Genomic DNA, 24,238 nt, shown 5'->3' with positions numbered 1-24,238 from the left:
CAGATCCTCGTTGGGCAATCAGCCGTTAAAAGATGAGAGAAATCGACTGCATGTTACTGCCACCATGGGTGATTCGAGGAAAAAAAAAAGAAGGTTCAGCGAACAGGAGATATAAATATTGGTTCACAAGGTTACAGCTAACATTAACATGTTAGAAGGAAGAAATACACTCTCCTCCCATCTCTTTGCGGCACATGCCCACTTATCCTTATACCCTGCCAGCAGTGGTAATCTGCGTTTTTACTCCAGTGCACTGCCTTTGTAAAGACGGTTTTATGTTTTTACCTGCTATTTTACGCCTGAGATAGGCGCAATCCTGTTAGTAGATGAGGCCTAAGTGTCGGTGACTACAGCAGGGTCAATCAAGCTTACCTGTAGTTAAGTGGTTTAACTACTCGGACCGGCATAACCTAGCCTGGCACTGCCCTTCTACGTACTTCCGCTCAATTTGGATTTTGCTTCAGCACTACGTCTGGAAGCTAGGCTCTGAAGTCGGTTTTCAGAAACACATTTTTTGTAGGTCCAATCAGCGAAAAGAGGGAGTGGCTGAGAACGATGACGTTAATGTCGTGCAGTAGTTTGAGTAGTTCAGTAATGGCGGCGGAGTAAGATGCGAGCAAAGTTATTCTGCAGTTGTGGCAATGCTGCCGAATATCCATAAGTTAAAGCTGGAGCAAGAACATTCCTTGCTGAGTTTTGTTGGTGGCCATGATGTTGTAGCCCTCCTCCCCACGGGGTTCGGGAAAAGTTTGATTTTCCAGCTATGATAGCTAGCTCCGTTACAGTAGTGGTGAAGGAGTTGGCTAAGACGAACGCATGCGATTGGTTATGGCAGATCAGAGTGGCTCTGGGCAGATCCAATAGTTTTAAACTTCAACAGAGGACCCGCCTTCAAGGAAGTTAGCGCTTGTCAATGGGGCGATCCCAGACCCTCTGTACAAATGAAACGTTTGAGGGTCTGGTTAGGAGCAGGCTATGCATAACCCCCCCTTCCGCCCATCCCTGCTGCTTAAGGTACACCCTGATCCCCACCTCCTTTATCATGGGTATGGGAGGCTCCCCCTTGTGGTCGGCTAAGTGTACTTACCTCACCATCGCTGGCAACCTGCAGGCGCCCAAAGACAACAAGAAGAGTGCTGATGTCATCAACCAGTATTTTGGCATCTTCTTCCTCATCTTCCAGTCCTCAGCTGTCTGGGGGAACCTCATGTCTTCGCTTATCTTTGGACCGGACACTAATATTGGTAGGCCTACATACACACAAGACAATGTCAAACTGTATCGCGTGTATGGAAGCTCATCAGTGACATCATGTTTTGAATGTAGAAAGGCATTGAATACCTAATATTGAAACTTAAATAAGACCGAATTCTCATATGAATATATTTCAATGTAAAATCAAATTCAGGTTGATCAAATTCAAGCCTGAAAAATTTAAGCTAAAAAAAATCGAGCCTACAAAATTGGATCCATCAAATTCTAGCCGAAAAATGTTTACCTTAAAAATTCAGATTGTAACATCCGGGATACCAAGGATAGGTAGAGCAATAGAGAAAACGCATGAGGAAAACAACCAGAGAATGTCTAATAAAGGGAGAACTCCCTTTCACGGGAAACTTCTGGGTTCTGAACCGGTTGCATTTCCACTGTAATTCCATATGAGAGCACTAACGGTCGAGTGCAGAATGAATGAAGGTCTAAGGAGCTATACCCCTCAAAATCCACTTTTCTCAGGATATAATTTTTTGTCTAGTAATTTGAATTCTGAAATCGAAAGGGGAGGCAAAAAAAAAAAAAATTAAGTCGAATTTCTGTTCTAATAAGCCTTTGAAAATGGCATTGACGTCATACACATCGTACGAACAGAGCTGCTGCTTGATGGCAAGCTCTGGTTACTTCCACTTTTCTCTCGAGGCATCGACAACACAGCGGACCCCTTACAAAAAAGAAGTATACTTCAAGTTTATTTTGTAAGTATACTAAGTAGCTATAAAAAAGTATACTATTATCATGTTACTTAAAGTATACTAGCAGTGTACTTATTTATATACTATTTTTGTACTAAGTAAACTGAATTGGCCCACTATTTAGGTCATTTAGTACACTTTAAAGTACACTTATAGTGTGGGGCTATTTAGCTGCTTTCTACAATGACCCTAATTATGTAAACAAAGGTCAGGGTCTCACGCGGCGGCAAGTACCCTGAACAGATCTCTAGCTAGCTTCTTAACTTAACGGCCCGGATAGCTGCTGTCTAACAACCCTGCCCAGACACAAGAATTAGCAACAACACAACACAAAACTACAACAACTTACCCTGTAAGAAATTGAAAGGAAATAAGTACTTCTTCATTCAATTTTGACCTGTAATCCATGTTGAACATGCAAAAACTACAATCAAATCTGAGATTTATCAACGACAATCAGGCGAAAGAGACACATTTAGCCGTTAAACTCCATAGACTCCCATTTATTTTGCACCCGACCGCGATCACTCCCAGTGGAACTCTGGTGTAACTGCAACAAAATTCGGTACAATGGGGCTTAATAGGGAGTGGGCAGGCTCTCCTTAAACAGGCTCTGAAAATAACAATCGGCTTCGGTGAGTCCGAAGTTATCAAATCTTGCATTAAGGTTCGATTGCTCTACCTATCCTTGGTATCCCGGATGTTACAATCAGAATGTTTTAAACTCTTAATTTTTCCGCTCGAATTTAAAAAAATCTAATTTGCTAGCCTTGATTATTTATTTTGGCTTGAATTTTTTACAATCGAATTCTTTAAGGTCAAAGAACATTTTGCGTGTGTTGTGCTGCAGCGGACATTCCCGAGGAGGACCTGCAGCTCTGCGGAGCCGGGACCTGCAAGGAGATCGTCTTTAACTCCAACTCCACCAGGCCTGAGCAGAAGCTGATCTACACACTGGTGGGCAGCTACATTGGTTTGGGCGTGCTGGCCATGATCATTGTGGCGGTGTTCCTGGACAACATCGACCGTGAACAGACGAGGGAGTTCCGCGGGGACCGCAAGCCGTTCTGCAGCACGTTCCTGGCCACGTTCCGTCTGCTGAAAGACTGGAGGCTGGTCACTCTCATTCCCCTCACCATGTACAGCGGGTTTGAACAGAGCTTCCTGTCTGGGGAGTACACCAAGGTGAGGCAGAGGGCGGGGGGGAGGAGAGGGGGGGGGGACTCAACATTGTAAAGTGTCTGGCGTTCCTTGTCTTTCGTCAGTAGAGTTCACTAATATGTGGGGATGGATTCCACACTGTTAAGTGGGTTGCTTTCCTTGGCTGGGTTTCCCAGATTCGTTAAGAAGCTCTTAACGCTAAGAGCTTCTTAAGAACGTTCTAAGAGTGCTCTAGAACGCTCTAAGAACGTTCCTAAGAAGCTCTTAACGAATCTGGAAAACCCGGCCCTTGTCTGTTCTCAGTAGATTACACCAAGGTGAGAGAGGGCGGGAGGCAGTAAAGTATCTTGTGTTCCTTATCTCTTCTCAGTAGAGTACTTACAAGTAGAATTGACCTCCATACTGTGCTCTTGTTACAGAACTATGTGACCTGTGCCCTAGGAATCCACTTTGTTGGCTTTGCCATGATTTGTTTTGGAGCTTCCAATTCTCTCTGCTCCTACGGCTTTGGCCGGCTGGCAGAATACACAGGCAGAGGCCCTCTCTTTTTCATAGGTAAGAGCCAGGAATGTATAAAGTTGGAAGACTTGACACCATATGTGACACGTGTAGCATGTGACAGGGACATGAGACCCACTTCCGTGCAATTCCAGCTCCACTTTGACACCCTGCAACAATGGTTCTGGAAGAAAATCATGTGACATGTTGTCTCTTATTTACAAATCTTCCCTCTTTTAAGGCCCGGTCACACCATAACGTTCTGGTCAACGTTCTATGACGTTAGTGGAAACGTTGGTAATTGTCCATGGTCGCTGGTATAGCGCCAGAGGAGCGTTGTGTGGACGCTGGTGATGCTGGTAATCGTTGTGATCTTTGGAGAATGGTGGTCTAAAAAAAAAGAGACCAGTGTTCTTCAACGTTTAATTTTAAACGCTGGATAATGCTGAAAAATGTTTGTGGAACATTTAACTAACGCTGTACGCGTTTGGCTATCATTAGTCAGTTGTTACCCTAGCGTTACTTGGTTTTTATTCATCGTTTGCTTTCGTTCCGAAAGTAAATGTTTTTTTCATCGTTTGCTTTTGTCACACGTTGTCGCGGCCCATTGACACTTCATCACACGCTAATAATTTTCAGGGGTGTCTTACTTGGTTGCTGTTACACGCTCCTCATGCGTCAGTCCCACGCTAGTCATGCGTTATAGTCACACGTTAGTCACACGCCAGATGTGTCCACCTCGCCCTAAAAGCTCGAAATTGAACAAGTAGAACGTTCAGAGAACGTTGACCAGAACATTATGGTGTGACGCGAGCTTTACCCAGGATGTAAATTCTGCTTCAGTGGAGTTCTGTTAAGTCCTCTCCTCTCCTCCAGCTGCGGTCACCAACCTGTCCTGTATCCTGGCTCTGTTGTTCTGGAAGCCTCACCCAGACCAGCTTCCTGTCTTCTTTGTGTTTCCTGCTCTCTGGGGCCTGGCAAGTGCTGTGTGGCAGACTCAGACCAATGGTGAGAGGACTACTAGATACTGTACCTTCACACAAATCTTTCACATGCAAAAGTCTCAAGCAGCTTGGAAGTTTTGTTCAGACATATCCAGCAACAACCTTTATCACTAAAGTATTGGAGATTCTACATGTCAAATCTTTACAACTTTTCAGGATATCAACATACCATTACAGTGTTTTAAACTTGTTTGACTTTTCTATGTGATTCTGGATGTAGAAGACAGTGGGTGAGTGAGGATACTGCAGTCGACAGCCTTTCTTTACAGTCAGTAGTAAGACCATGTCCAAGATTGAAGTTGTGTTGAAGACCTTTTGTTACCTATTGACCTCAGTTCTCTTGTTAAATACATTTTCCATGTTCTCCTCAGCTTTATATGGGGTGCTGTTCCCCAGAGATAAGGAGGCTGCCTTTGCAAACTACTTTATGTGGGAGTCCCTGGGCTTCGTCATCGCCTTCGCCTACAGTAACTTCATCTGCCTGGACTTTAAGATCTATATCCTGCTGGCCATGCTGGTGGTCACCACGGTAACGTATCCCATCGTGGAGTATCATGAGTGGCGTAACCCCACCCCTCCCATGGAGGAGGGGGCCTACGAACAACACGGAGGGAAAATGCCGGAAGCAGCAATGGAGAAAAATGTCACTGCTCAGACGAGCTTATAGACAGTTTCCCAAGACGGCATGTTTAATTTGTCTGTTTCTGATTGATATACAGTACATACAATCAATTTAGTTGTTCTTGCAGTTTTTTGTACAGTATTTGCCTATAACTACTGAACCTGTCATAATCAAATTTTATTAAATGTGTATTATATGAATAAGGTGTTATATTTTACTATATTTTCTTTAAACATTAGATTTGAACATGTACAAGATTGAACGTATACAAGATTGATAAAACGTCAATAAAACATCAACATACAGGAAAACTGAACTGAACTTCAGTTTCTGTATTTGTATCCAAAACTGAGTTACAAGTCGTTGTCAGTGGATACACGTTCCCTTTGTACGGTCCAACTCAGTTCAAGAACTGCATATACAATAATGCCTGCCTGTTTACACCCATCTCCTGATAAAGAAAAAATGCATTCTTCTGATGCACTCTTGCATCAGAGCGTGAAAGGAAATAAGTATCTCAGACAGCAGGTCTGATCCCTGGGTGACGGACAAGGTTGATCAGGATCAAGAACGCCAAGGCTGAAGATAAAGGGCGGCTGTTTGAAGAACGTCCTGGTGATCTCCATGACTTTGACTGCCGACGGTAGCTGAATGATGGAGAGAGGGCCTTTAGATGGGAAGCTCCATTTCAAAAAGTTGCGAGACGGCTCGGTTGACAAAACTAAGGCTGTGTGTACTGATTGTCAGGCTGAGTATCATTGGAGTCCTTCCAGCCTAAACTATTAGAGGAGGAAATAACAGCAATGTTTTGGGGAAATCGTTCAAATGGTGATACAAGCGTGACATTGGGTACAAATCATCTTTCAAGGCCACTCTTCGATTTAGGAATCGGGGCCACTAGAAAATCAAAAATGGCTGCCATTTATTTCAAGATGGCCACCATGGTTATACTGATTTTGCATTTCAGCATAATCTCAGCCTATACTTAGATGTCAATATATCGGACTCCCATAGTATGTTTTTGAACATTTTCAAACAGGAGTTACCAGTTATAACCATCTGGAGTTACCAGTTATAACCATCTGAATCATTTCTAAAACATGTCATAGGCTAACTGTGTTATAGGTCACGGGGAAAACAACTTGAAGTTTAGGGTTAATTAGAGGTATTTGGGGGATATACAGTATAGGAGAAGAGTAAAAAGTAGCTAGATTTGTGGCTAGTTGCTTTTTTTTCTTTTTTGTTTACACTGTGGCATGCAACATTTTAAACCTAAACCTCAAAGGTCGCTAGATTTGTTCGCTAGTTGCTTTTTCAGACATCGAACAATACTAGAATGAACGAACAATTTGATTGGCTGTCTGGTACTATATAAGGAGTAGCACTACCCTCTGTTCTCATTCCATATACAAACCAACCTTTAAGCTATTTGTAGAGGACAGTAAAAATGGTAGCTAGATTTGTCGCTATAGTTGCTTTTTTGCACTGTAGCATGTGACATTTCAAACCCAAACCTCAATAGTCGTGAGATTTCTTCGCTAGTCGCTTTTTGGATCTGAAAATCAACCTTCAAGCTATGTGTGGAGGATGTTTTTGTTAAACTAAACTCAATCGATGCCAAATGTAAGTTAAACTGGACAAAGTGTTGTCTTTGTCAACAAGACACAGAGGAAAATTTGGTGTTACCAAAAACAAAACCTAATAAAACAGATGCTGGACATAGCAACCTAGTGAGAAATATTCCCATATTCTATTCCTTTAAGGCAATGCCACTTGGTTTAGATCCAGCCAGATTAGATGATGGTGATGGTATTGAGTAGCCTAGCTGCCAGCCCAACTTCTCCCCACCCACAAAAAAATGTGGTCAGGAAGTTGGGTCTGGAGGGTCTCGTATTGGGAACAACTACGTAAAACCAGGATCTGGGCGGACCAATGAAATTACCAGGGCGGGCTTTATATGATGATGGACAGAGGATCAACACGTAATCAACAACGTCACGAAAGAGCCCTTGGGTTTTCAACAAACAACATATTACGTTGCTCTGATTGGTTGTCGGTCTATCCAATTGAGCGTAGAGGCATTTGTTTTACGAGTTCGGTTGAAACAAGCCCCATAGTCACAGCCCAACGGAGAGTTTTCAGACTCATATTTTGACTAGTATTATGAGTATGACAACGTCAGGCTAGGTATTGAGGAAACTCTACAAAAAAATGATGCACAGTATCATAAAAGCTTACAGCTTTTATTCAACAACACAAAATTACGAAGAGCTCAAAAGAGAACTTCCACTCTGTCAGAATTCTCCTCTGATCCAGAAGAGGGCTGCTGCACAAGCAAGTTTCATAGAAAAAGTCACGCTGGCTGTTTAGTCACACTCCATAACAGGGAGCGGGCCCAAAATAATGCTGAAAACTCAGGGAACCACCCTAAGGTGCACCACAAGAAGGAAGCACATCCAATTGTTTTTTCTGAGTTAGTCAGCTACATATGCAAGACAAAAATAGCTAGTGAAAATCTAAACCGCCTATCTTTAGGCTTGCAGACCTGGTTCACTTTTACAAGGAGCAGCTAGAACAGCTTGGTTCTGAAGCAATTGATGTGAATTCTACAAGACTGAAAGACCAACTGATATTGCAAATTCCACATCTAGAAGCTCATAAACAAGGGCGAGACATACTAATGGCCTTCAAGAACGATGTAGGCACAATCTTGGCAGAGACAAGCAAGTATAATGACGCTATTAATTTGGCTAAGGCTGCTATAATGCTATGAAGTGAAATGTTGCAACATAGGTCGACATTTGAGTCATTTTTGGAAGGTGACACTGATGGTGCTGTTCCACTTTTACTCCTTCAATTTGTTAGCATGATAAAACATGGTTCAGCATATATGGTCCAAAAACCATATCCTCCATCAATAGAAGCCCCACATTTTCCAGCCCCTGATTTAATCAGATAACACTTGAAGGAAAAATATGCCTGGTTGGATGAAGTATTTCTTACTGAAGAGGTGGGTAGTGCTATCAACATCCAACCCAGTTTGGGATGAGACTGGGTTGCAACATCACTTGGTCAGCTTACCATGCATCACAAAAACGAGGCCAGGCATTTAATGTCAGCATCGGAGCCTTACTGCCCCTGCTCAGAGATTAAGCAAATTCTGCAGCCACAGTCAAACGTACCATGGGGAAAATCTGTGAGACAACTGCTTTCCTAAATCCTGGACAGACACCAGTTGTTGCAGCTGACAAACCACTCTATGATTTGGCTAAACAGATCCGATGGTAGTTGCCAGAAGAATATGGAGAAAACAAGTTTGAGGTTATGTTTGGGGCGTTCAACATTGAGATGGTAGCTCTAAAATCAACGGGGATGCTACTGAAGGACAGTGACTGGACAAGCTGTGGAAGCTGATGAAGCAGCTGTGGCATCATCTGGTTCACCAGAATTATTTCTGACCGCCTCACATATCACTTTACCAGATCACTGCTTACAGTTTGTACAGGCTGAAGAAGACAGCATATCAAGAGTATTGCTCTGCTACATCTCAACCTATGAGCTTTGAAGATTGGCGTGAGGAAGCAAGACCAAACAGTCCACAATTCCATTTTTGGGTCCTTGTTTTGAAAATGGAGTTAGCAACATTCACACTGGTCCAATCTTTCAGGGAAGCGAACTTTAGTCTATATCGTGTAGCCCTCTGTGAACTGATCCCTTATTTCTTTGCAAACAATCAAGTCAAGCGGAGGACGCGCACTGCCCGATTACCCTGCCTGAACTAGCTGCTCTTATGTCATTTATTTTTTAAGAATGTAGAGCTTAGCTTGACAGTGATTGTACCCTGTATGCCATGTTGACGTATCTACCATAACTGTAAACCAAAAAGAAAATATTGTGGTCTGTAGGCCACATTTAAAACCATATATGATCTAATAACGTCCCATGATCCTAAGATTGCTAGTAAATCACCTTTATCATCCAAGTTGATTCAGGATTGAGTCTCCTATGAGGTTTCATGTTCCTCCTGCAAGAATAACATGCAGATAGATGAATCATTAATTTCTAAATTCATAGAAAGAGACATTTCTCTGTAGTTAACCTGAACATACCATGAAAACAGAACTAATATACTGTACTTAATTTGATAAAAACAAGCAACTGAAATCCAGAGCTATTGGGTTGGTAAATTAAGTGCTGTTTCAGATCTCAGGTTCCTACAACAGCCGCTGTAGCGTAGAACCACCTTGTTCAGGCTGTACTGAACTGAGACTGACTGTGCTGCTCCCAGTCTACCCTGGTTGTATGTGTTCTAGGGCATCTGTGTTTTATAATGGTGGGGCTAAACAACAACACGGACAATCTCCATGACAGGGTGGACTAGTATGGATAGACTGCATGCTAGTAATATTAACCCACACCCGTATTGCTTTGATCTACTAGGCCCACTATGATGTCATAAGCATAACCATAGAAATCGGAATGGACTGGAATGGAATTCTGACACAAGACACATACAAGTTACTAATCAGTCAGATGCGTTTGAACACTTGATGAACATGTTTATGGAGATGGTGAATTGATCACGACTTGAAAATGATTCTCAGCAAGATGCTACCCAAGTTTGGGTGCAACCGCATACATCCTTTAGTGTGGAGTGCCGGAGTGGCCTTAACAGCAGTTGGGGCTCTTTATATCTATCAGTGGTACTGCAGACCCACACCTGAGGAAGGTATGTAGATAACTGTGTTAAAAAATGTGTTGTTTTCTAGTAAACTAATGATATACAGCTCACATGACTTGGGAAACATTTACTTTATAACCCTTAAAAATCAAAAAAAGGAAAGCATTTATTTTCTTGAAGGTAGAGGTTATTAGACAACACATTTCTGTGTCAATTTACACCTAAAGGGTTCATGTGACTTGTTTCCAAGATGTGTATATAGTCTCAATTAAAACTACAATTTAAGTATGACTTTGAGCCGCACTGTATATCGGTTTACGTCATTACTAACAACGTGTTTGTTCTCTAATCCTCCTCAAGATGATCTTCCCAATACTTCTGATAGTCTTGATGTCTCAACAGCTGAAACATCTCAAGTAAAGTTACATTTTGCTTTCACACAATTCCCTACTCTGAAAAGGAAATGTAGAAACTTGAATGGCAGTGTTAGGTCACAACTTTTCATGTTCTATGTGTGCTGGCAGGCTATTAATGAGGAGAATGGCAAGCTCATGCTTTTTATGTACAGCCCACTGTACTGTGGCCCTGTCACCATCTACAGGGTGAGAATCCAGTCCCTTCATCTAATCATCTGATAACAGATGAAGATTTTTCTCTGAAGGCTTGACTTGAACAGAATCTGTGTTTTCTGTGTTATAGGGGGTCAGTGAGACAAGCGGACAGCTGCTTCCATGGAGATACAGTCCTTTATACTGTGGACCAGTGGTTCTGTTCTCTGTAAGCAACACTATTTGCATGTTTCAGCTCAATTAACACATTCAAATAAATCAAGGCTTGAACTCGCAGCATTTGGCCTTTTCTGAATGAAATGTTGTATCCATTTCTTTTTGGTTCACTGTTTTAGGGGTTCAGTGAGACAAGCGGACAGCTGCTTCCATGGAGATACAGTCCTTTATACTGTGGACCAGTGGTTCTGTTCTCTGTAAGCAACACTATTTGCATGTTTCAATTCAATTAACACATTTATAGAAATCAAGGATTTAACTTTAACTCTCAGCATGTGGCTTTTCTGAAAAATGTATCCATTTCCTCCCAATCCCTGATGTTGTTGTGTGTCCAGGAAGCCAGTGAGGACGAGCAGCAGCTGTTGCCATGGAGCCCCTTGTACTGTGGGCCTGTGGTCCCGTTCCAGGTCACTATTACCTTCTATATATCTCAATACAACCACTCTAAAGCTGTCTGATAGAAAAGAAAGTACAGAAAGTCGATTTTGAGAGTACACTCATTTGATCAGAGCCTTTTCAGCTAAATCATGTCTGATACTGATTGTAAAAGAGTGACTTGTTAACTTGAGTGATCGATGTCTGCAGGGCCTTCCAGAGTCTGGTCCACTGGTGCTGGGAGACGACTGTAACCAGTTTACATTTCAGTTCTCTTTCAGGACCCACTTTGAGGTCAGTGTGAATGGGATCTCATCACTATGGCTACTAAAATGACAGTATGATAGGGCTGAATGTTGTCAACAGTCTATTAAGAAGGAGAGGTTGATAAACTCATTGAAGAACATCCCTAAAGTAAATGCATGCAGACATGTGACCTGACTCAGCTGTGTTTGGACTGTGTAGCAATTCTTGGTGAAGACTCATCATATATGGATGACCCGAGGCCCAACCACTCAACTGTGGTGGAGTGATCTGGTTGAGAGGACCAGAGTGGATCACCAGGTAATGTGTTTGCTTGTTATTAACGTTATACTCTGTCATAGCAACCCATAGAACATTTCTTTTCAAGAAAGACTAACTTAATGTTCAACTTTTTCAATGGTGAAGGGTGCTCCAGTTTACCAATCTGTCACCAAGTACATCACAGGAGTTAAGGTAAGTTTTTCCTTCATTTATTACATTTATATATGTAAAAATACTATTAATACATTTTATTGTATAATTATGACAAGATCATCATTATTAAAGTGTTATTTTCTTCTTGACTGTAGCTGGTGGGAGCTGCTGTAGAGAAATACATGTCTTCCAGCAGCAAGCAGAACACCCACTTCACCCAGTTTGACGGCTTTCTGGTGAGTTGCTGTTAAACTTTAACAATACTTTCTTTTGGAATCTCTGAACATGTGTGTTTCTAAATGAGTGTTCTTGTACTCAAAACAGGAGCAGAGAGTGACATGGGAACATTCAGGGGTTTATGTGGATCCCTGGGGCCAAGTGTTTCCTACCAGCCGGACCAACACTCAGAGCTTCTACTCCCATCTCCCCGGACACACCCACGGCCCTGGTAACAGCCACGACTCCCAGCATGCCTCTGGACCAGGCAATGCCAGCGGCTCTGGACACAGACACAACCACAGTCATGCTGGGCGTGCTAACAGCCACAACCATCGGCCTCCATCCCCCCCAGAGCATCCCTTCCAGCCCCAGGTACAATCGGCTTCTTCCCCCTCTGACTGTAGAATCCTAGGTCCTTTATCTTGTTAGATTTGAGACATCCTACAGTATGTTGATATGGTTGAGAAGATTAGACCTTTTGGAAGTGTGAAGGTGGGGAAGGACTACTTATCTTGTCCACTATTGTGCAGCAGGAGCCTGAGGAGGAGGAGGAGGAGAGGGTTCAGAAGGAGGAGTCTGGATATGAACACGCTGAGGGGGAGGAGTCACATCAGGCCCCGCCCCCTGGGCACAGTGATGCTTCCCGCCTCATGTTAGTCCAAATACACTCACACTTTATTACACAATATGTTCATAATAGATTCAAGCCATTTGAAGGCACAACATGAACTGAGATGTTTGTTGTGGTGGTTACAGGACCTATCTTCAGGACAAACAGGTCCAGGACTTGCCCAATAAAATTGTGGCCCTTCGTGAGGCATTTCATGTGAGTTTATCAATCTCATGTATATCAGAATGCAGGAACATGTCAATATCCAGAAATCTAGATTTTCAACTTGAGATGACCTTGTGTTACAGTCACTCCTGACCCAAGACACCACAAAAAACTTCCTGCTAGTTGCAGGAAAGATGATTCTTTCAGGGCTGGTCCAGCTCAACCAGGCGGTAAGGACCAGGCATCTTAGAACAACAGAGACTTTGATGGTCCATTGATGAACGTAATGATCATATTCTTCTCTCTGATCTAGAATGTTAGTTCCCTCTGCACATCGTTCAACCGCCTGGTGAGCTACATTGAAGATCCCGCCCACAGGGCTGGGATAGAGAGAGAGATGGCCTCTGTCAACGTGAGTAATGATAACACATTGAAATAATTGTGCATTTTACATATTGATTTATCATGTTCAAGGTACATTCTGCTTAGATATTGTTGTGCATTGCTTTGAGCAGCCCATGTCAGTTTTGCCTGTGTTTGATTTCTGCAGATCCATCACACCAACTTCCTGGATATTGTGTATGATTTCATCATCCTGGGAGTGATGAGAAACAACGCTGCCTTGCCTCCACAAAACGTAAGTTGTACTGAGAAAAGAGAAAAGTTTTGAAGACTACAGAGTTTTAAGATGTTGAAGAATTAATTGTGATTTTGCTCATGACAAACTTCTTACCCCAAGAAGCAGGAACAGGGATTCCTTGATCACCTTTTCCAGGTGCTGGAGCCAATTCTAACTCCTCCAACTGGATGGCAGCCATGTGCCAAAATGTTCCAGGAAGTCCTTCAGGTACACAAATGTATTTCCTGTTTCATGGTCAGGCTGGTTTTGCTTACTTTTAGGTTCTGGATCTATGTGTGGAATAACGTCTTGTTGTGTCTCACTGATCTCAGGTCCAGCTAATGAAGTTGCTAGACAGCATCCTAGATCTGGACGAGTCCACCATCAGCCAAGCTGACGTCCTATCAGCTGTGCTCTTCAGCCGGCTGGAGGGAATCATCCAGGAGCTGCTGGGAGATCTGGATGGCTGCTGACTTTCACAGCCAGACCTCCTCCTCACATATCTATTCACATCTAGAAGTCTGCTTCATTTAATAAACTGTAGACCCACATTAATTTTTGGCCATTTTGTGAAATCATTAGGGTTAGGGTTAGTTTGTTGGGTATGCTTGGTTTGAGCAGGCGGTGTTTCCTGGAGGGGAGCTCTTACTGGGAGATCTTGACCAGCGTGCCATCAGGGAAGATGCTCTCTTCTCGCCCATCAGGGTGGAGGTACTTGAGGGTCTGGTCTTGGCACACGATCTCCCTCCGTCCGTCCCAGTGGTGCTTCTCTGGGGTGGACGGGGGTGTGGGGGGGGTGGGAGCATAGACATAATAAAGAGTAGACGCCGCATTGGCTGCTGGGCGCGAGAAATGTGGTCGCCATCTTGGAATTGTCAAATTCCCAGTTGCGTAGCAGCAAAATAAACAAGATGTCGCAACAACGTGCAGCATATTCCTGCTCTATACGGCAAACCATATTAAATAGGGCTCATGGGATTACTTTTAACAAGTAATATTTACCATTACAGTGCCATTTGTTGTATTTTGTGAATAGAATCTTACCAACGTTGAGTAATTTTGAGCAAGAATCTTTGATATCACTGTACTGAAATTGTAGCTAGCAAGTTAGCCTAGCCCCATGTTTACTGCACCGGCAGGTGTATGGTCCGGCTATGAACTGAGACTTGATATGTCATATTCCATAACACTGACTTAGAGACACAACTGACACAAGAATGCTATTGTAGAAATAAAACAGATATTACTGGTATAATATTGGCCAGCGAATTGTGGCACCGACTGTAGGCATCAGGGCAGTCGCTATAGTACTTTTACTACATGCGACCGAATTGGCCAAATAAGGCCCGTACATTTAGCTTATAGTTTTTATAATCAAGCTAGTTCATGTTGTTTTTCCAAATTTCACAGAAAGCTGCTAAAATCGAGGCTAAACAGTGCTACTACTGTCATAGCTGCCTATCAAAAACGGCCAAGCCGGACACGTAATTCTTTGTTCAAATAACTCATGTCACTCCCACAAACAAATTCTTCGTAAGTAAAAAGTTTAGACTTTTAATCGACAATATTGACAACACATTAAGAAACTTAACAAACTCATAATATCGTCCCCGATTTCAATTCGAAGCTGAATCTAACACAGAAGGCAATCTCCCATGGTCTCCGCTCTGGCTCCGCCTCGGAAAACAATGGCTGCCGTTGCTGATGATATATGTACTTCCCCCTCCCAGTAACCCTTAACCAATGACATGTACTTTGAGCTTAAGTTATCATGAGTATCTGACAGTTTTCAGAAATAAAATCGGAAATTGGACGGCAAAGATATTGACGCGGAAACCATGAATGGTCCGGCAGAAAAGGGTTTAAAGGAAAGGCCCACTATGAATATTAAAATACGCCGAAACATGTGGCCTGTATCATAGCTACATGTATGACCTTTGCAGCAAAACAAACCGTGTGAAAATCCGTTTGGTATTCAATGCGGTATGATTAATTAAATGCGCTGACACCTCATTGCCCCAACCAAACAGATTACACTGAGTGGAGCGATCGGACCTTTCCAAGATGGCGGCCCCACGTCTAGTCAGCGCTAGTAGGCAGAAACTTTCGATGCAGCGTCTATTCTTTATTATGTCTATGAGTGGGAGCACCAGGGGAATATATAACGTGAGGATCTATTTATCTACGCCTGCATAAAGGAAGGTAGTTAATGAGACAGAGCCTTACCTATCTGGTCATTGGGGAAGTGCAGGACCTCCAGGACAGTAGGGTAGGTGGTGTGTGTCATCTGGGTGTCAGCATGGTGGTACACCTGCCGTGGGACAGGAATCGGCAAATCTCAAATAAACCCAACTAACTGTGTAGCTTCAGTGAAACAATTGAATCATTTATGGTGCGGTAGACTGACAGATGGAGAGGTTAACAGACAGACGTACTATTTTCCCATCAGCCAGTGTGCGTTTGACATCTCCGTTGAAGAAGGTGACCGTCACAGACTTCCTGTCTGCATAGATCTCCTTCCTGGTTCTGTTCAGGAATGTAATGAGTCGGGAGCCATTTGACAGAATGTGTTCAATCTGGGGAGAGGGGAACCAATCACAAGGCAAGGTTTTTATGGTTGGGAAAGAAATCACACCCTTTATTCACAAGACGATAGGGCATGTCTCAACCCCTACCTTTCCATTTGCATAGCGTATCTCCTCGCTTATGTCTATGCTTGTATGTGTCCCAGGGTGTCCAGCACATTCAGTTTTAATGAGGCCCTATTCTTCGTAAGGAGGGATACAGCACTCATAGGGAGGCATACAGGTCACAGCTAAAGGAGCCATACATTATAGAGCCGGGAAGCAACACAAGAGTCAAATCAGGCTCGAACATGGAAAGCCTCTAAGTATTGGCAGGGAGCGTATTGATTGCACTGTGTGAATTATGGATGAAGTCAGAGACCCAAGGCTGACATGAGGTATTGTCAATTCCTATCAATAATTACTGAGGTGCTTAAAGACCACTTCAGAGACTATTATATACTTGAATAACTTGGTGCTAATTAGATTTCCCTCCCCCCGTGGTTCCAGAAATACAGCCATCTATGCCCATGGGCAAGTTGGACAGCAAGAGAACCCTTCTATGGGCAAGAATTCATACAAACAATGCTTGAATTATACTAAGTGTATTGTGTGTGTGGGCCATTAGAAGCCCACTGACCGTGTTTACAGCAGAGTGCACTGCTCTCTTCTGATAGGCTGGTCTGTTGAAGGCAGGCGTGTCACTTCTGGATTGGGTAAGATCTGCAGATCTGGCTGACACAACCCTGGATGAGGATGATGGTGATCTCTGCCCAGTAGTATGAGATAAACACACACGAACACACACCATATCAGTTCCCTGGCATTTCCACTGGAAGGAGCTGTTGCTTAGTCTAGCCTTCTAGAGCTCTCATCACTCGGCCATTGCAAATAGCAGTTTGTTCTTAAGTGACGGGTCTGGATTGAGAAATACATTAATAAAGAAGTATAAGAGACAGACAGATAGACAAATACATTTATAATGCACTGAAGTAACATGTGCGCTGAACTCACAGTTTTCTGTGCTTGTGTGTGAGCTGTGGTGCTGGTGGTCTGACTCCTCTGCTCCACCAGGGGGTGCTGTCCTGGGGAGTTCAGCCTGTCTCTCAGCACCAGGTTCTCCCTGGTCAGCGTCTCCAGCTGGGTCTGCAGGCGACCGTGAGCCTGCGACCAATCACACTCTCGCCTCTGGAACTGCTCCTGCAGCGCCTGGATCTGCTTTCTGAGGTCCTATTCTCACACGCACACACGCACACGCACACACACACACACAGTCCCAGTGACCTTTTCTAATAGACCACTGAAAACAGTGTCGGTTTAAGCCTATACGGTTCCTTGAGTTTCAGCGTGCGTATGGCGTATCTAGTCATATGGAAGTTCCAATGACTGTGAGATGACAAGTAGATCTATGATGCGGAACAGGTGACTTTGTCAGTTTCACAGTGACACCCAGTAATTTCCCCCAACCTGTCGTCATCATAGTGAAAAGAGAGTCAGACTGTGATGACACATGTGGTACTAATGAAGTAACATAACATGATCCAGTATGACCTTAGAACACCCTCCTCCCCCCTTCCCCGCAGGATCCTGGTTCGACCAGTTCTAAACTGTGTAATTGTACAGCATAGAGAAGAGACGGGTGGGGTGGGGTGGGGGGGGGGGGCAAGCCCTGAGGCTATAGGATATACAGGGATTTGCACTGGAATCTGGGTGGTGAAAAGGAGAAAAATGCCTGGCTTGCTCTAATGCATCAGTTTTCAAACCGGGGGAACGCGTAAACAAAACTCTAATGGCGCACAATGTATTGTATGTACTATATTTTGGCGATTTAATGAATTTTTGTTTAATCTCGGTTCTATAAACTTCAGATGTGTTAATGATTGGTAGTTAGCACGCAATTAAAACAATGTTCAGTACACATATGGCTATTTTACATATTCAATTTGCCCTGTTTTTAACAGAAGCCATATTTAAATATGTTACTAACAATTGTGCAGGATGACTTAGTAGAGGTCTAATCCCTACTCCTGTGTGTTTGTACCATCCAATCGGGAAGTCTTGTTTTTGCAATTTCCCAATTATTCTTACGCAAAACACGATCAATTACTAGCCGAAGTTCTGCTTTGCGGACTATTAAAAAATAATAATTACAAGCCGCTACGCACTGTATGTCTGATGTGAAAACTGAAGAGGTTTAAATGTTTCAAATAGTTAGGTCATTGTTATGTTGTTTGTATCACATTATTGGACCATATGACTAGATCAGATGGGGCTACGTGGTGGACTATATTAGAGAGGCCAGCCTTTTGACTGCATATTTGGACAATGTTTTACACATACTCAAATCTGAGTGCGCATTTGTGGATCCTTGTACACATTTGTGGATCTCAGTACGCATTTGTGGATAGTACACATTTGTGGATCGTACACATTTGTGGATTGTACACATTTGTGGATCGTACACATTTGTGGATCGTGCTGTACATTTGTGGATCGTGCTGTGCATTTGTGAATAGTTTTGCTACAATAATAGCCCCATACACAGCTGTCTGTGGAATAAATTCTATAGAACAACTTCCAAGACAACCGGAATGATTCAAGCGAAGAATAACATTCCCCGAAACATTGATGGTGCTTTCGGGGAATTGAGGGCTTACAGCGCATTCTGGAATCTGTTTGAACCTGTGGAGCAGATGTTGGGAAATCAACGAGTATCATAACAGTGCCAGAAGGTAGGTAAGGCAGCGTTTTTTGGACACAGAGTGTTGTCGTAGTCAGATAAACTGGTAATAACTAGAATGGATCAAAGACACAGTGACTCACTCCAGTTTAATCTTTATCCCTCGGAGGTGCCGTGTGTAACCTGCAGGTCTACAGTGTGAGCACCAGGATGATTGGAGACTGGGGGATAGAATTGGTGTGTCTCACTGTGATGGTCTCATCTTGTCTCACACACACACTAACTAAAACATCTACAATTAAACCAAAAAGATTGTTAAAAAAACAAAACAAGTAAAGAACAAACAGCCGCAGGTGTGGTCCCAAATCACCTCTGCATCTTTGAACAAAGGATTCTGGGACTGTTGACATCCTGTTGTGTAAGGCAGGGGTTGTTGTTACTGTGGTCAAGACGCTTTTGGTTGTGTTTGCTGGAGTTTGCCGTGGGTGGGGTTTCCATGTATATTTCTCAAATGAAGTATTTTCAAATGATAAGGTGTGAGAGACCCCACCTGATCTCTGCCGTCTGTTTGATGGAACTGCCCTCCCTGGAACGGCTGGATACAATCCAAATGTATTCTCTGTGCATTCTCTATGTCAGTTCATTGGATTATGGGAATCCAGTGTTAAGATGGAAATGTATGGACATTTTTATGAGTGACTTTTATGAGCAGCAATTGACTATAACATATCCTAATAACCCTCATTGGTGTTTATGACTAGTGTTGTTGAAAGCTGAAACATGGTATATCCTCTGCTTGAATGGAGACATTCCTTTGAGTCAGTCAGCGTTCAGAGACAAGTCTGAACGAGCCTCTGCACTATACAATATGTCATCTCTTCTATCTTGGAGGCTATACTACAAAGAAATATCTGCCTTTAAAACACAACATTCCAACTGGTGGCTTTATTTACTTTAGAAAACAATTTGACCCAAAATACTCTTTAGACCATGTTGCGTCTGCTTGTAAATATCTACAATATTTCCCAGGATATACTCTGTCCCTGTTGACAGTCTTATACAACTTCTTAGCATAGCTATAAGTCTGGAAGTCTCTCATACTAAACCCTCTTTGAGTTTCATCAATCAAACCTTTTTACGCCAACTACTCTCCAGCATAAAATCTCTCTTTCTCAGGAGAGATACTCGCTGGAGAGCTACCACAGGATGGAGGAGGGGGTCACCCCACCCTGCTCCAAATCCTGAGGGAATTATATTTTGTGACAAGGTGAAACGTTTCCATAATGTTTTCTCTCCTGCCCCCTTCGCCCCCCCCCCCCCCTCCTCTCTGTCCCTCTCAGCAGCATGCCAGTCCTTTTCAGTCCATAGTAACTACCCACCTCAGGGTCAGGGAGGGCCTAAACAAACCGCAGATAAGGGCTGACTGCTTGCAACGTGTTGAAGGGGAGGAGGAAGGAGGGAGGGAGTGCAGTGATTCAAGTCTCAATTCCCCAAGCAAACACACAAGTCTCGGAGCTTGCCTTCACACGCAGAAATCTACCCTTCCAGGAATCCCCTTCTGGAGTTACAAGAGCTCGTCTCACCTGGTGTGGCTAGAGACTCCCCATCTCCTATCCTTGGTTTCCAAACCAAACCTCTTCAGGTTCAGCTCAGAGCTGCAGTGATTTCATCGTCTTGAAGGATTGTTTTTTACAAGCTCAGGCATGGCGGCTGAACTGCTGATCGCACCGACAGAGGAATACCACGCTTCAGAGGACTGTGAAACCACTAGCCGGGCGCTCTATAACTTCTACGCAGCTGTGATGATCATCATCTTCTTGCTGGCTATCCCATTGAACATCTCAATCCTCCACCTCTTCATTGTCAAGCTCAAGTTTTGGAAATCCAACACCAACAATGTGTTTCTATTCAACCTGGTCCTGGCCGACATCCTGCTGTTATTCTGCCTGCCTGTGAAGGCCTACAACTTCATCCATGGTAAGAGATACAGTGAGAACGACGTGGTATGCAAAGCCATGCTCTTCATACTCTTCCTCAACCGAGGAGCCAGCATTGCCTTCCTCACCGTCATCTCCATCGACCGCTACTTCAACGTCGTAGATCCTGGAAGGAGGAACCTCCTGAAAGCCCTGAAAAAGTCTCCTCAGATCTCCATCCTGATCTGGCTCCTGTTGCTCTCTCTGACCATCCCTGCCATGCTGAAGCCTTTCGAGTGCTGCAACAGCCACACGAGCTACAACGCCACAGAGAAGCGGGACGACGCCGTGGTGAAGGACGTGGTGGACAGCCTGAGGGAGGTGGTGTTCTTCACGCAGGTCTTGGTCCCCTTCATAATCCTGCTGTACTGCACGGTGCGCATCGTCAACCGCCTGAAGAGGAAGACGGTGGGGGACAAGACCAAGCTGAGGAGAGCCATGTTCCTGGTCTCCTCCGTCATGGTGTTGTTCTCTGTCTGCTTCCTGCCCTGCACCGCAGCCAGAATTGTTCTGCTGGTGGCCCGGGTTCAGGAGTGGAAGGAGCTCTCAGAGGAAACAGCGGCGCAGGTGTTTGACGGTGTCATGGTCCTGTCCTTCATCAACTGTCTGCTGGACCCCTCGGTTTACTGCTTCTGCAGCACCAAGTTCAAAAACATCTACCTGGGTAATTACTTTCCCTGCCTTCTGAAGAAACACGAACACCCCCTTGATAACAGCACCTTAACAGCAAACGCAAATCCCAAACGCAATAATGTAAACATGGCCCACTAGCCAAGACCCAGGGGAAAAGACTGTTCTCATCTATGTGACTATTGAGGGAAAAGGAAGTTAAAAAAGGATGTACAGTTACCCTTACAAAAAATAAGTATATTAAAGTATACTATAAGTATACTAAAATATGGATAGTACACTTTTAGTTCACTTTTGATATACTTTTAAGAAGTATGCTTAGAAAATAGTTCACTTTTAATATACTTTTAAGGAGTATACTTAGAAAATAGTTCACTTTTGATATACGTTTAAGTATGCTTTGAAAATAGTTCACTTTTGATATACTATTAAGAAGTATGCTTAGAAACATTTCATTTCTTCTGGAGTAGGATGTATGTTTTCTATTATTATACAGCAAAAACAGAAAGAAGTACATTACCGGTTACATTTTTTAGATCCACCTGATTCTAATTATTCATGTCTATGAAAATCTATTATGCATTGCACATTTAATCTTTTTTTGTTACTGAAGCTGTAACCTTAATTACTGCTAAAACATTCTGAAGCCCTATACTCTTATACTAATAATTATCAATTGGAGTATTAAAGGAAAAAGCTACTTGAGAAAGAAGCAGACAGAAGGGTTGCATTATGCATTTGAAGGTTTTACTGTCAAACTGACTGAAGAACGAAAAACGATGCAAGGCGGTAAATAGTGTTAACATTTTCTATTTAGTTTGCCGTTTGTTCGAAATACAGATGTAACTTCATGAATTTTGTTTTTAAATGTGTTTGCTTAGAATGTGGTGTTTTGTTGCGTGGTAATTGTCATTGTTGTGTTGGTTTACGATTGTAACCATGAGTTAAATAACTGTTACATTTTATAAGAACAGCTGGATTATCGGAAAAGTTTTAGTTCATGTAGTAAAGAGCTAAAAATATGTAGAAAATATGCGAAGTCCTCGTTTTCGCCAAGCCATTTGAGATTGGAGGCGTTTGACGGGTCCTAAATATTTTAATACAGTCGTAAATAAAAGCATAATTACGTTTAGAAGTGTGCTCATTGACGTAATTATATAAGATGAAAGTGCACCTCAAAGTAAAATTATACTTGAAAGTATACTTTGAGTTGCCTCGGGAGGTGTACTTGATGAACTGAAAGTACACTACACAGGTTACTTTGAAGTACTTTAGGAAGTATACTTGATGAACTGAAAGTGCACTACACAGGCTACTTTACAGTATTCCAAAGAAAACCTTGAAATACACAATGTACTTTAAAGTGTACTAAATGACCTAAAAGTGGGTCAATTCAGTTTACTTAGTACAAAAAAAGTATATAAATTAGTACACTGCTAGTATACTTTAAGTAACACGATAATAGTATACTTTTTATACTAAGTAAACTTACAAAATAAACTTGAAGTATACTTCTTTTTTGTAAGGGTAGTCACTCATTTTTATGCTTGCATAATATTGGTTGACATCATGGCATGTCTTTGTTGTATTCACCAGACATCTGGTTGTCATAGAGCCGCCTGAGCATGCAGCAAATGCAACAATATTAGCTTCTACCAAAGCGATGCTACTGTTTGAGTAAGAACCCTTCAGCTCCAGTAGAAGACATAAGAGTTATTTTTTGCTTTAGACTAGGGATAACTAAATGTATGTTGGTGGTTATGCTTCCAGTTTTTTGCATTTGCTCACATTCAGCCAGTATGTCAACTGCCACACCAGAGAAAATAGTACCCTGGACTTGTTCTATGCCAACACCAAGGAGGCATATGAATCAACACCCCTCCCTCCCCTGGGGAGATCAGATCACAACCTGGTTCATCTCCTGCCTGTATACAAACCTCTCTTGCACAGGCAACCAGCTGTGACCCACACAGTTAGAGGATGGTCTGAGGAGACTGGAGAGGCTCTGAGGGACTGCTTCGAAACAACTGTGTGGGAACAACTCTGTGATCCTCATGGGGAGGACATCGACTGTCTCACTGACTGCATCACAAACTACATCGACTGTCTCACTGACTGCATCACAGACTACATCGACTGTCTCACTGACTGCATCACAGACTACATCGACTTTTGTGTTTCTTCAACAACCCTGGATCAGTCCTGACATGAAGACTCTCCTTGAGGACAAAAAGAGGGCCTTCAAGTCAGGAGACAAGGAGGAGCTGAAGACGGTACAGAAGGAGTTGAGGAGGAAGATCAGAGAGGGGAAGAACGTCTACAAGAGGAAGATGGAGGAGCAGCTGCAGCAGAACAATGTCAGTAGAATCTGGAGGCCTGAAGACCATCTCAGGTCACTAAAATCCAGACTCCCAGACTGCGGGGGTGCAGAAGTGGGTGAACGACCCGAACTTGTTCTTCAACAGGTTTGATCAGCCACCCACCCCTCCCCCGGCCCAGTCACTCCGGCTGCAGCACCCCTAAGGTGCTCCCCCAGTACACTGCCCTACCCCAATCTCCACTACTCAGGTCACAGACCCACACTGCTTCGGCTTCTCCTGCCCCATCCCTTTTCATCTCACCTCTTACCCTCACCTCCACCCCCTTTTATACCATCAACACCAAACACTCTGCCCCCATGCTCCACTCTGTCCCTCTCCACAAACCAGGTGAGAAAAGAGCTCAGGAAGATCAAGGCAAGAGAGGCAGCAGGTCCGGACGGCATCAGCTCTCGGCTCCTCAAGTCCTGTGCAGACCAGCTGTGATTGTGAAGCTGGGGAGAGTTCCCCAGCTGTGAAAGACATCCTGTGTTGTGCCAGTACCAAAAGTACCGCACCCGGGACCTCAACAGCTACAGGCCAGTGGCACTTCCATCGCACCTAATGAAGACATTGGAGCGCCTGGTGCTCGTCCATCTCCACCCCCTGGTCAGACCATCGCTGCAATTTGCCTACCAGCCTGACAA

At 43.4% G+C, this 24,238-nt stretch overlaps 3 protein-coding genes and 1 long non-coding RNA gene across 4 annotated transcripts; all 4 read left to right on the top strand.

The window, feature by feature from the left end:
* Window positions 1-1,027: 1,027 nt before the first annotated feature.
* LOC146286700 (protein unc-93 homolog A-like) lies at window positions 1,028-5,555 on the top strand. Its single transcript, XM_084700412.1, has 5 exons — window positions 1,028-1,244; window positions 2,818-3,152; window positions 3,548-3,683; window positions 4,503-4,634; window positions 5,002-5,555. The coding sequence occupies exons 1-5, from the start codon at window positions 1,043-1,045 to the stop codon at window positions 5,295-5,297; spliced, it is 1,101 nt and encodes a 366-aa protein (XP_084556538.1). The 5' UTR covers window positions 1,028-1,042; the 3' UTR covers window positions 5,298-5,555.
* Window positions 5,556-9,263: 3,708 nt separating this feature from the next.
* LOC146286699 (uncharacterized) lies at window positions 9,264-10,714 on the top strand. The gene is made up of 4 exons (XR_014758552.1): window positions 9,264-9,981; window positions 10,294-10,349; window positions 10,458-10,535; window positions 10,633-10,714. It is a non-coding gene; the product is annotated as an uncharacterized LOC146286699 (long non-coding RNA).
* A 136-nt stretch (window positions 10,715-10,850) lies between these two features.
* On the top strand, window positions 10,851-13,866 carry LOC146286698 (uncharacterized). Its single transcript, XM_084699869.1, has 14 exons — window positions 10,851-10,915; window positions 11,054-11,125; window positions 11,304-11,387; window positions 11,559-11,657; window positions 11,763-11,810; window positions 11,927-12,007; window positions 12,096-12,362; window positions 12,521-12,642; window positions 12,747-12,816; window positions 12,909-12,995; window positions 13,079-13,177; window positions 13,316-13,402; window positions 13,508-13,612; window positions 13,717-13,866. The coding sequence occupies exons 4-14, from the start codon at window positions 11,589-11,591 to the stop codon at window positions 13,855-13,857; spliced, it is 1,176 nt and encodes a 391-aa protein (XP_084555995.1). The 5' UTR covers window positions 10,851-10,915; window positions 11,054-11,125; window positions 11,304-11,387; window positions 11,559-11,588; the 3' UTR covers window positions 13,858-13,866.
* A 6,218-nt stretch (window positions 13,867-20,084) lies between these two features.
* LOC146286697 (12-(S)-hydroxy-5,8,10,14-eicosatetraenoic acid receptor-like) lies at window positions 20,085-22,369 on the top strand. The gene has a single exon (XM_084699843.1). The coding sequence runs from the start codon at window positions 20,332-20,334 to the stop codon at window positions 21,373-21,375; it is 1,044 nt and encodes a 347-aa protein (XP_084555969.1). The 5' UTR covers window positions 20,085-20,331; the 3' UTR covers window positions 21,376-22,369.
* The last annotated feature ends 1,869 nt before the right edge of the window (window positions 22,370-24,238 follow it).

This window comes from Hypomesus nipponensis, chromosome 6 (genome assembly GCF_054491055.1).
Source record: "Hypomesus nipponensis isolate SF chromosome 6, ASM5449105v1, whole genome shotgun sequence".
NCBI lineage: Eukaryota > Metazoa > Chordata > Actinopteri > Osmeriformes > Osmeridae > Hypomesus > Hypomesus nipponensis.
This window is presented reverse-complemented; position numbering and strand designations above follow the sequence as displayed.